The sequence below is a fragment of the Galeopterus variegatus genome, unplaced genomic scaffold (genome assembly GCF_000696425.1).
Source record: "Galeopterus variegatus unplaced genomic scaffold, G_variegatus-3.0.2 Scaffold2593, whole genome shotgun sequence".
Taxonomy (NCBI): domain Eukaryota; kingdom Metazoa; phylum Chordata; class Mammalia; order Dermoptera; family Cynocephalidae; genus Galeopterus; species Galeopterus variegatus.
In genome coordinates, this window is record NW_007728704.1 from 202,101 (window position 1) to 215,040 (window position 12,940).

The 12,940-nt window shown below is 35.4% G+C and overlaps 1 protein-coding gene across 1 annotated transcript in view; it reads left to right on the forward strand.

The window, feature by feature from the left end:
- The window catches only part of LOC103598376 (protein unc-13 homolog C-like), a gene marked incomplete at both ends in the record, with an annotated part of 259,099 nt that overhangs the window by 201,108 nt on the left and 45,051 nt on the right, over positions 1-12,940 (forward strand). Inside the window, one exon of the mRNA XM_008582367.1 lies at positions 1,487-1,564. Within this exon, the coding sequence (XP_008580589.1) occupies positions 1,487-1,564 (78 nt within the window). The remainder of the gene's footprint in view (positions 1-1,486; positions 1,565-12,940) is intronic.

Here is a 12,940-nt window from a genome sequence, read left to right on the forward strand (position 1 = left end):
GGTGCAGGTGCACACCGAGAGTTGCGATCCCGTTACCAGTCAGTAAAAAAGACAAAAAAAAAAAAAATCCCAATTCCCCTATTTTCTAGTGTAAAAATAATCTATCAGCTCAGCTTGTGGACTTCAGGTCAAGATGCTGAATGCCCTGAAAATGTAACCATACCTGCAATGGAAAGGACTAAGCCTAGCTCGAGTAGCTCTCAGTCATGGCTGGGGATCAGAATCATTTGTGGAATCTATGGGGGATAAATCTCAGCTACCCGTGTTAAAAAATAATATATTAAATGACTGGAATCAAGGGAACAGAGTAGAAGTTTAAATTTGTTTACATAAATCGAAGTTAGGAAATGGTCACTTTAAGAGTCAAGTAGAAAGTTTTTCAAAGGTCAGTAACGTGGTTAAAGCAATAATAAAATCCTTCCATTGATAAGAGCTAGCACCTCTCTGACATCCCATGAGCCCTCTGCTTGACTCTCTCTGATTCACTATTGGCTCATTTCCCAACAACTTGGAAGATATATCCATTTTCTTTTCTTTGCCTGTTTTCTCCCCCTCTGATCTACTGGCTGTTAGGAATCAATATGCAACAAATATTAAATGATTCTGTAACTATTCTGAATTCTATTTTTCAGTTATAAATTAATTTCTACTATTCTAAGGTCACATGTAGTCGTGTCACAAAGCTTTATATCTTTGTCATTGTTATATTTCTGCCTTCTTGGAAACAAGTTGAGAAACATTGTTTAAGCAAGTATTATGGTAAAGCATTGTGCAGGAGTCTGAGTAAAGAGCAGAAAAAGCCACAGCATCATGTACAGTGCATTTAAGGTTAGCTGGTGAGACAGTAAAAAGCTCCTCAAATATAAAGCAATATAAAACAAACACCAAGTGAGTGATAAAAAGATAAAATCTAAGAAAAAGAAAGCTCTAATCTGAAGGGTAAATATGACTCAAACAGGCAAGGAGAAAAATGAGAAGGGTAACATGGATTGAAGCCAGACAGCAAAGGGCTTTCAATACTAATATGAAGAACTCATCTGTAGCCAGAGAATACATTAAAGGTATTATTGTTGTTGTTGTTGTTGTGGATATAAAAAATTCAGATGTTGTTTTGGTTTTTAAAGCAGTGAAATAACAGAAAATTTAAGCTAATCTGTTTTTCTTAAAAGAAATCTTTAAAAACAGATGATGGTTAGTTTTTAGGTATGAAATGCCACAATGTTATGGATAAAAGAAACTTCAGTAGCAAGTCTCCAGTGGTTTACTGTCTGAGTATGTTGTTAAATTACATTCCCCAAAGTGACATTATATTTTTCCCTTTCCATTCTTAGCTGTCAATAACCATAATGTTGGAATAATGGAATTAACATATTTACCAAATATAATAAAACATCAGTGATAGCTGTATATGACCACCTTTAATTTAAATTCATTCAATAATATCATATATAAAGGATACTCACAATACTCTTTTCTTTATTTAAAGCCCTGTATCTTGATGAACAATATTCAACAACTGCGAGTCCAGCTGGAAAAAATGTTTGAATCCATGGGAGGGAAAGAGGTGGGTATATTTTTACTCCTGCATTTGCCAGATACCTGCTTAGAGATCATTAGCAGCATATCTCTTTGCTATGAAAAGTGTCTTAACTTTTTACATGGTTTAGCTAAGAATAGGAAACGATAATAATCTAAAATCCCATTAGCAATTAAGGCAATTATTATCCACAACAAAATACTACATTAAATACATTAGAAGTGTGAATGGGAGGAGGAAGATAGTTATAACCTTTTTTCTTGTCTGTGTATATATATAATCATATATATATACGATTAAATATGCATCCATGCTAATGATCTGTAATATTCCACAGACTGTAAATGTTTTTTTACTGTATTGTATAATGTAAACTTGATACTGACATTTGTTCTGAAATATGCTTTGTGGTGCTAGTGGTTTTTGATGTATTTGGTAGTTTATTTTTCATATCAAAAAAGCTTTGCCAAAAATATGTTGTGTGCTGTGTCTGTAATGTGTCATGTCTTTGTCCAACATGTTTGACTTGCAATTCCATGAGCAGAAGAAGGAAGGAGAAAGATTCTTTTATGAGGTTTGTGATAGTAAGCATCTTATCCTTTACCTGGCTCTTCCTCTCCCTCTCCCACATCTAAAGCTCTTCCTACTTATTCTCATTTGCTTGTTTGGAACAGACAGACAGTGAAATACCAGCTGTGCACTTGCCTCTTCCTGCCTGCTGCAGTCTTTTCTTTCACAAACTGACCTGAGCATCTGGAGATTGAGGACTGGAGAAGATGCCCAGAGGGAGGGTCATGCAGCAGAAATTCTTCCCCTGCCCCAAGGAAACAATCCCAAGGGTTGTTTATATGTCAAAAATATAAGGATATTTCTGATCAAGATTTGTTTACATTCTTACTGTAGCAAAGTATATGAGATGTACGTGAAGCTAGATTGGCTCTTCAAAGCAAATATCCCTTTAATTTCTAAATTGACAAGGCTGCAAGTGCTTCTTTTAAAATGGTCTCTTCACCTGTGATGTTTCCTTTAACACCAAGGGGGAGACATGTACACATCCCCGCCCCCATGTGTGTTTCGTTTTCCATCTGTTGAAAAATGGACTTGCTATTTAACATCCTACAAATGGAAAGTACTAGAATACATGTGTAGATGGTGTGAAACTTACAAAAGAATGAACTTTCATGAGTTGTGCTTCTGTTGCAGTAATAAGCCTTCACTCCCCAAAACGTCTCAATGCTTTTTGCAAGGTTTGAGGGCATCAATCTTGTTTTTAAAATTCTGCTGAATTAGGTGAGCACAAGAAATTGGGGATCATAACTTGAGATTCCCTTTTTCATTTTAGTGGTATTTTATAATCAGATTTTAAGTCCACTTAACTGTTTTGAATAGTGAAGAAATTTCTGAGATCCTGTGGGAAATCCTATCTCCTATCAGTGAATTTTAAAACCTATAAATCATTTATGAATGAAGTTCTGTTTAAAATGCCATACTTTCAGCAGTTTCTCCTTTTGCTACTATTTCATTAGTATTCTATGTTTGAACTCTAATGTGAGTAATATATTGCTGAGCTGAATATTTTTGTTTATTGCTCNCACCAATCAAATATGGATTCCTTATTTCAGATAAAATTGCAATGTGAAATGTAGAGGTTTCACATTATAAATTTAGTTATAAATATATGACTAAATCACAGAGCTCCTCTTTTTATTGGAGAAAATAATGGCAACAAAAATACTGAGCTTGTTGTCTTCTCCCATTATAACTCTTGCAATATCTATTTGCTAAACTCCTAATACATAATATAAAAGGAGCAATCAATTAAATAAATGTGAAAGAAAATTAATGACAAGCTTCTAATAATATAATCTGTTGGAGGGACAGTATTGACCCTAGCTCCTTTCTTTTAATATATTTAAATATTTTTCATTTCTTTCCTCCCTCTCTTTACCCTCTTCTGTGTTTCTCTTATCTCCTTTCTATGCATAGTTTCTTTTCTCTAATTCTCTTCCATTTTCATCTCTTGTATTCTGTTGCTAGAAAAAGCTTTCAGCAGGCCTAGTCAGCCTTGGAATAGACAGGGATTGATGAAATGGCAGAAGGAGGCAAGATCTGAACACAAATCTGAGTGGAACATGTATGCTCCCAGACAAAAATAAGCTTAATTAATACAGAATTATGTCAGAGTTTCTGGTTATTATACTCAGCCTCCTCTAGGCACCAGAATCTCAAAATGATAGGCATAGTTCTTCTAATACAGTTGTTCATTCACACAGAATCTAAATGGATTCCTTAACTTGGGGCTTTTATAAAGATGAAGAAGGACTTGATTGAGAATGACAGAATTCACCCTTTGATAGAGAATTGTTTACAGCACTTGATACAGAAATGTTCAATGGCCTTTAAAGGTTATAGACAATGTGTATTAATGCCAATTCCCAGTTTCTTTTTCACAGTGGAACTGTTTATAAAACTTTGGCTGGTATTGCTTAGCAAAACTTTCCAGCCTAGACTTTATTCTTCTTTTAGGAGTTTCTTATGAGTTTGTCTCCCACTTGTTTGTACTAGGATGTGCATTTCTTGCTACAAAAATTAATTAGAAAATGATTGCTTGTGCACTTGCTCAAGATAGTTTTTATGCCATGTGTTTATTATTATGGCTTCTAACAATAGCTTCGCTTGCCTCTAATACTATCTGAAAAGTGCTGGCCGCTTGCAGGCATGGCTGCATGACGCTGCAGCTCTCTGCTGCTTTAACCTGATCACTGTGTTGAGGCAGCTATTCTTTCTCTACAGATGCAGCCTCTTTTTCCTCTGGGAACAGGAGAAGTGTTTAAAACCTCTTTTTTTTTTTTTTTTTGGTGGAAATATCCACTCTGTGTGTGGAATCCAGAGACAATCTTGGGATTATGTTGTTGACATAAAAAAACAGTCACTTGATCAGTCACTGTTAACAACTGCACACACAATATCCTGTGGGCCATGTTAGCACAGTTCTTTTCTAATGCTCTATTTGGAAAAAAAAAAAATCAAGAGAAAAGCAAACCACTAAATTTCTTCTCCTATAAAGTGACTTTGCAGCATGCTTCCCTGCATACAAATTAAGAGCATGTTTTGTCATAATATCTCTGATTCTTCTGGAGAACATAAAAAATAAAAAATAAGTCCAACAAACAATGAAGAAAAAGTAAGCTTTAGGAATCACATACAGAGTATTTTTTTTTAAGCACCTCAGGTGATTTTTTATGCATATAATTTTGGGAATCAGTATACTAAAACAGATAAAACAGCCAACCCATGTTATAGACTGACTTGAGCTAGAACTTAATTATTTATACCACCATCTCCATACTGTATTACCTGTCTCTTTATAACACAGTAACAGCAAAATGATTATCAGGATGCCCTGTAATAAAATTTTCATTAATTGGTGAATGATTGTTTTATTATCCTGTAATAATAGCTCAAATAGTTCAAAAGCAAAGTATTATATTTTAGCTCATATTATTTTAAAAAATTACTTCATGAATATAACTTGGTATATATCAATTGTAAATAAATACTGAGTCTGTATTCATCTTGTAACAAAAACATATTGCTATTATAGCCCATGGAAAGGACTTGCTTATGTTTCTTTAATCTGCAATCTAATTTGTACAAGCATATACAAAATTAAATAATTCAAAATTTAATTTGTTTTCAGGAAGTAATAAGATATTGGTTATGAAACCCTGCAGAACTTGTAATAATTGATTTAAAAGAATTATGACTGTGCTGTGTAAGCAGAAGATCCATTACTCCTTCACAATATTGTATTGTTACAATCATCTCAAGTGGTAGAACCCACAGTTATCCATAGGCCTGCTAACTACTACCAGTATTTTAAATTCTAGAAGTTAGCCATTATTAAGATATTTAGGGGAAAGTAGGAGATTGTTGGCTCATGTAAATTCTCACACTCTGCTGACCACAAGGCAGACCAGTTAAGGTACAATGGCTATGCTATATTTATTGATGTCTCAAGAAAGGATTGAATCTTCTGGTTCATTTCATGGTGGCAAATTTGCCTATGAGAGTAACTTTCACAGATGTCCAAGCTGAATAGGGCCAAGGAATCTGGAACATAACCCCAGTGTACATTTTAATGAGCAACTTGTTCTTTTGTTTCGAGTTGCATATTTATATTACTTAATTTTTAATGATGAATTTGGTGTGTCAATTAGAAATTGCATCTTACTGCCCAAAAGTATGTGCATGTAGCTTATTGAAATTCATCATAAATCCTATTAGCTGATATAGACTCGGTCACTAGCTAAGCAGCCCCAGACCAGAGAAGAAAGAAATTAACTTCCATCATTTTTCATTTGGCACTATCCTCCCAACCTTATATGAGCTGAAGCAACAAGGGATTGAAGATCACTGCTTCAAAGGAAATAATATTCCTTGCCAGTAGTTCTTGAACTTCAGCATGCGTAAGAATCCCCTGGCGAGCTTACTAAAGCACACATTGCTCAACTCCACCCCCAGAGCATTTGACTCAGTAGGTCTGGGGTGGGCCCAAGTGATTTGCATTTCTAATGCATTCCCAGGTGATGCTGATGCGACTGGTCTGGGGATCACACTTGGAGAATTACTGCTCTGTGTATGCTTTCAGAACAGAAATTAGGTAATTAGAAAACAACTCAAAAGACCCCTTTTTCTTATTTGCACAACACTTCTAACTGACCTACTCTCTGTGTTTTGAATCTTGAGAATACATGAGATTTAATGTGTTTGTACAGACATTGGGACAATATGCAATAGAGAAGGCAAATATCTGTATTAAAGAATATAATAATCCTAAAATATAGATGGTCAATTTGCAGTCATGTACAAAAGTTTAGCATTTTATTAACATTCTGGACTTTATGCTTATATTTTATACATAATTCTATAAACAGTAGTGTTATAGTTGCAAAGAGGCTAAACTTTATGTTCAGGTTTCTGATCTGTTTCACCTTTTCTCCTTAATGTAAACAGAGATATAATTTACTAATTAACAAATTAAGGAGAATCAATCTGCTATTTTTATCTTTTTCAGCAATTACAGAATAAATTATAGAATAAAGTAAATTATAAGTATATATTAGACATTGAAAGATAATAAAATAGACAATCTTTACTAGTCATTATACAAGAGTACTTCATAAAGTTCATAGAAAAATTGAATTAAAAGATAATACAAATCATTCCATGAACTTTTTGAAGACCCCCTGTATATTTCTTTGAATTCTAAAATTGTTTGCTAAAGCAATTTGCAATGTTCTTCCTATTTAGTGTAAGTATCCATTATTGCCTAATTATATTGACTGTATCTGCCCAGGGGCAGGAATTGGGGTAGGAAATAAAAAGTTTTTTTAAAATGCCTTTGGCCTCAAGAAGCTTACAATGAATAAGACCATGTAAAACAACAATTAGATCTGAGACTTTTTTTAGCACCTAATAAAAGAGATATTCAGAAGCTAGATACTCCATGTCTGTCTGGAGCACTGTAAGCATCTCTTCCCCTCGGGCTGACTGTTCTAAAGAAACAGAAGTCAGAGAACACTGAACGTGATGACAGAATTTCCTCCTGCATTAGTACATTTAACAAATATTTATTTGCTGAGCACCTATTATGAGCTATAAATTCACTAGGCACCAGAGAAACAATATTAGTAAGGTACAGACCCCACCCTCAAAGAACTTGGAGTTTATTATTAGGGGATTCAGAACAATTAAATAGAAAACATTCGTGGGAGAAAAAAACACCACCACTTTCTAAACTTGAAAATATCCTACAAATGAAAGTTGTAATTGTTATAGCTTAGCCCACAACAATTTATAGAAAAAACACAAACATCTAGACTTTTACTGTGTAAATAAAGCTCAAAGGTTAGACAGAATTTGGCAGCATTCGGTAAAGCAATGAGTTATTTTTAGTTTCATAACACCAGGTGACAAGGAAAATCGAATGTTTAAAGTGTTATCCATTTATTTTGGCATCTTGTAAATATTGCCTGGTTTCTTTCTCCTCCTACCATTTCTGTAATTACAGTTAACAAATTGGACTTAATAGAAAATTAAGTGGATAATGAGGGCCAGAGGGCAAATTGTATTGAGGTGATTTCATAAATATGATTAAGAATCCAGCAGTACTACCACACAAAGTTCAGCTAATTGCTAAGCTTGGGAAATTCAGAGAAGATGCTATTGAGGAGGTCAAGAGGTTGTTGGGCTGGCAATCCAAGTCGCAGTGAAATACAGACCCAGGCAGGTGCTGATTGTTAACCTCCTTCCCCAGAGCATTTGAGAAAGAGCGTAGGGTCACTCCCACATCACCAAGTCTCTTATTAAACTTCTCTTGGAACCTCAAGGAAACTAGCATAGGGAGGATACACAACACAGCCAGGGGGAAGGAAGCACAGTTTCACTTTAACTGCCATCTTCTATAATATATCTATTTCATTATCTTATTGTGATCGCCTTCAATTGCTTATGCCTGCCCTAACCAACCGCAACCAATGCAGCCACTAGAAAAACTTAACTTCTGTAACCCAATCTTCTCCAATCTCCTGCTTGGTAGAGTGGTTCTTAGGCACCTGGTGCAAATAGCTCACCAAGGGCATTCTGTTTCCCACACTTGAGGTTCAACAGGTGCTGAATTCAGTTTATTGAACAGACCATATTCACATCGTTGAAGAGTGGTTCATTATGGATGTACCAAGTAAATAGCCAAATGGGAAAGAAAGCAGGACAGGGGAAAAGAAAAAACAAAAGCAAAAGCAGTATTTACATAATAAAATTCTAAGCTTAAAGAGTCTCTTTTCTTCTATTCCTGACTTACCCCTACTCTGTCCAGTTTCACAGTTAGCCATTAGATGCAGCTAATAAGCCTTCAGTTTCATTTCAGTCAAGTAATCATACTTGGGGTTTTGCTTTTTTGGTGAACAATCTTAGAAGAGAATTTCTTCAAAGAATATAGCTTCTAAGAGTGCTGATCTTCAATCGTCATGTGGCTCCAAAAGCATGACACATTATCTGGGTCTTGGTTTTCTCCACTTATAAAAAGGAGAAAGTTGAACTATGTGATTTCTGAAGTTCACTCTTGTTTTGAAATGCTGTGGTGTTGCAGTCCATAAAGTAGAGGGACAGTGTATGTGTTATAGGTGAGAAGGGGAAAAAACATTTAAACTAAGAGGGAAGAATGTCATGTCACTCATATAAGGCTTGAAGGTATAAATTAAAGATAAACGGTTTAGAGAAATAGAAAAATCCAAAATTTGCTGCGTGTTCACTAACTCCAAACTATTTGAGTGAACTATAAAAGATTAGGCTATCTTTGCTTTCCTTTCAGTTGTCTAGGCTGGAGAAGCTAGCTTAACATATCTTGAAGTCATTTAGGTCATTTGAAGTACAATGACAGTTGGATTCACTGCATAATCTCTTTAATTTGGTCGGAAGACAGCTACTGATATTCAACTTTTTGAAATGAAGAAGTTAGAAGTATGAATTTACATAACTGATACCTCTAACATAACATTCACGTAAGTCCGAATGGGATAAGGAAAATGCCATAGTCTATTGCTGAAAATGGTCATGTAAATTCTTAGGGAAAGTCTCTTCTAAGAGGAATTTTAAAAAGAAACAAAAAACAAGGTAGCATTGTTAGAGCTGGGGAACATTTGTTTGCCAGTAGAGAGAACCATGTATTCTTTTGTTTTTGACAACATATCACAGTATCCATGCTGACACCATAGCTCTACAAATTGATTTAGGGCATTTCAGGAAGAGTGCCTGACTGCTGGATTCACTAGGGAATTTTCACTGATTTCTCAGTCATATATTTTAAGTTGAATTAGGCTTTATAAGATGAATAGATTCTGGTCAAGTGGAAGAGTTGGAGAGAATTGATCTTTTCAAAATAAAAGAAATAGCAAGAGCCCAGATAAAATTGTAAGAAATTTCTTGAAGCACTTCCCTGGTTGAAAGCAAATTTGAGGGGTTAGCAAGTGTCATGGTTAGATTTGGGCTTTATTAAAAGAACTCTGGCAAAGTTATTAGAATGGAAGGAGACAACAGGAAACAAGAACACAACTTAGAAATTGTTGCTATAGTCTACACAAGAAATGAAGGGGATAGGAAGGATGGAGAAATCATTTCAGAGATTTATCAGTCACTCTCAGTGTCCAAGTAAATCCGGAAGGAAGAAAACAGAGGGAAGTCAAAGATGACCTTCAAATTTCTGTTTTAAACAATTGTATTCCATTAACCAAATCAAAGAAAACAGGAAGAGAAATAATCAAGAATGGTCAGGTAAAAAGGTTTGTTTTTGATATTCTGCAGTTGAGGTGTGTGTGGGGGCCATCAATGTGGAAAAGTCTGATAGGCACTTGGGAACATAGACATGATGCTCAGGTATCTGTTAAGGCTGTAGGTAATAGATTTGGGGGTCACTAGGTGGTAGATGAAGCCAGAGGCATGAGTGTGAGAAAAGAAGACTGAAAAGGGAAAACTGAAGGACACTAATATTTAAAGGGTGTATGCAGGCAGAGAAGTCAACAAAAGATGTAGATAAATTATGAGCAGCTAGAGAAGCAAGTAAATAAGAGCTTGGAAAATAGAATAAACAACAGAATGAATGAAGGCTGAGTAGGATAAATAAGGTATTGCAATTAACAGATCATTGGTGACCTACATGAGAATGTTTTCAGTGTCGTATCCAGAGCAGAAGCCACATTGTGGAGGATTAATGAATGAATGTAAAAGAGATAAGGATGGGAGTCAACAAGTTTCATAATCATGCTGTGAGCAGTTTGAAAGTCAAGAGAAGAAAAGATATTAGCATGATGTCATTGAGAAGGTAGTTGCAGATAAGTTCATTATTTGTTCTATTTTTTATTTTAACATAAATGTTATTTGAGCATATTTATAGGATGGGGTAATGTAGTTACTGATAGAGGGATTGAAAATGGAGAGAAAAGGACAATCAATGAAACAAAATCCAAAAGAAGGAACCAGGAGCTCAAGTTTAACAGTGTTTTTCTTGGATATGAGACTTTCTTTTTTATAGAAATAGTAGTACAATTCACTTTTATTAAAGGAGTTAATGCAAATATATTGAAGACAGTGTGAAACCCACCCAACTAGTAATCAAGCTTTGGACCCTGGGGAGATGAGGGCTGGGAAGTGATCTTCCTTCCTGATCTGCACTTCTTCAGATGAGGGAAGAATGGAACCCTAACGCTGAGGAGCTGAACATAAAAAAGGCAGCCTGTAGCCTATGGGGAAGAAGAGAAATGCCGTAGTAATAGACACAGTGGAAGAGAAATTAAATTCACTGTGTGCTGTAGACTGGATGCCCCACCCCTACTCCACCCTGCTCCCCCCTCATTGAGGCTTAATCCCCACTGTAAATGTGGAAGGTGGGAATCCTATTATGGTGACTGAAAGGTGGGGCCTTGAAAAGGTGATTAGATTGTAGGACCATAGGACCATGCTGTAGTGAATGGATTAATAATGGTGGTCAGGCGTGGCTCTGAGGCTTTGAAAGGATAGCCCATGAGGAGGTTAGTCTCTCTTACTCTGCCATTCTCTCAATGTGATACTCTGCCGTCACTGTCACCACCACCAAGGCTCTCATCAGATGTGTTCTCTGGACTTTCAACTTCCCAGCCTCAGAAACTGTAAGCAATAAATTTTGTTTTCTTTATAAATTACCCAGTTCCAGGTATTTTGTTATAAGCAACTGAAACAGAATATACCATAAGATCTCTGACTTCTTCCATGCAAAGTCTTTATTTTTCAAAAGTTTGTATCGAGCTATCTGAAGAGTTTAAATGCCACGCAACCCCCTGGTATAACTCTAGCAAGAGCTTAACAATTAGTTTAACAACTGCTGTTGTAAGAAGGTGAAATATATTCTCTTTGATGTCTAGAGAGAGTCTATACTGGGGGGAAAAAAGAAAGAAAAGGAAACATGCAGAGAGGGTATGGTAACCATATTTTCTGAACCAAACAAATATCACAGCATAATCTGACATGGTCTGGCAATGAGACAAATACTTTAAATCAGGACTCAGGACTAACTTGGTAACTCCAGAGTACATGGTTGCTAAGGAATGAAAGATTTCAAAAGCAAAAGTGTACTATTAATAGTCAAGCAAGGTATCAGTCCAAGGAGAAGAAACATTCTGGATATCAGACTATTCTGCTTGTTTTCACCTCTTTCCTCAAACATTTGGTAAATGCCTAGGCATGCATTTGGTAAATGCCTAGGACAGACGTCCAGGATAAATGCCTAGGACAGACATCAAGGATAGAAAAGTAAGGTAGAGTTCTGTGGAAGAGATAGAAGAATACAATTAGAAAAGAGCATTGCATCCACAGTAATAGCAAAAAGCACAGTTAGTACAGAGGCTAAAGCTACTAAATGCCTAGGGTAACATTTGGGGAAAGATTTGCAAAAGGAGGTGACAAGTGAATTGTCCTAAATAAGTAGTAAAAGTCAGCATTAAGGGAAAAGAACTTAAACCTTGCCTACTAGTTCTCTCTCCCAGACAATTTATATTACTGCAACTCAGTGGTGTAAAATATCTCAATGGTGTAAGAACTCAGTTTCTATCTATATGTGACTTTGGTTTATTCTGATCATTAGACCACACATTACTGGCCTAGATTTTGGAATTACCAAACCTTTCACAGAGTGTGAATAAAATATGTTTTAAAAGCTTTACTATAAATTTAAAATTTGGCTCAGTATTCTTAAACTTTTGAGTATATTTTTCTTTACATGAAGCCTTTATTTATTTATTGAGCCAGCCAATTGAGTTGTTCAGGTACACATGCTAACTAAGTTTCTAATTTAGAATGAATTTATTAATTGTGACTTACAATGCTTGAATTTTTCTGTTCTTTCTTTTTTGTTGTTATTTTTTTCCTCTTAACAATAACTTTGAATAAAAATACAAAAAAGATTTGAGTTAAGTTTGGTATTACACTACTAACATAACTCGGTTAAGTTTTAAACCTTTGTGGAAAAAAAAATGGTAGCTTTTTACATTTCCAAAGTACTCAATAATTTTTAAAATAGGCTATTAATAATTTAGGCAGTGAACTCTCAAATTCCAATGTATTATTTCTTAGATTCCACCCCACCCCCCTTTTTTTTGGTTGCTGACCGGTACCACCCCCCTTTTTTTTGGTTGCTGACCGGTATAGGTATCAAACTCTGGATCTTGGTATTATCAGCACAACACTCCAAGCAACTGAGCTAACCAACTGAGCTAAATTACTTTAAAGAAAATTTAAGAGTAAATTTTCTTTACTCTTATAAACATTAGAAAGTTTATAAGAGGGCCGGCCCGGTGGCGCACTGCTACAGTGCGC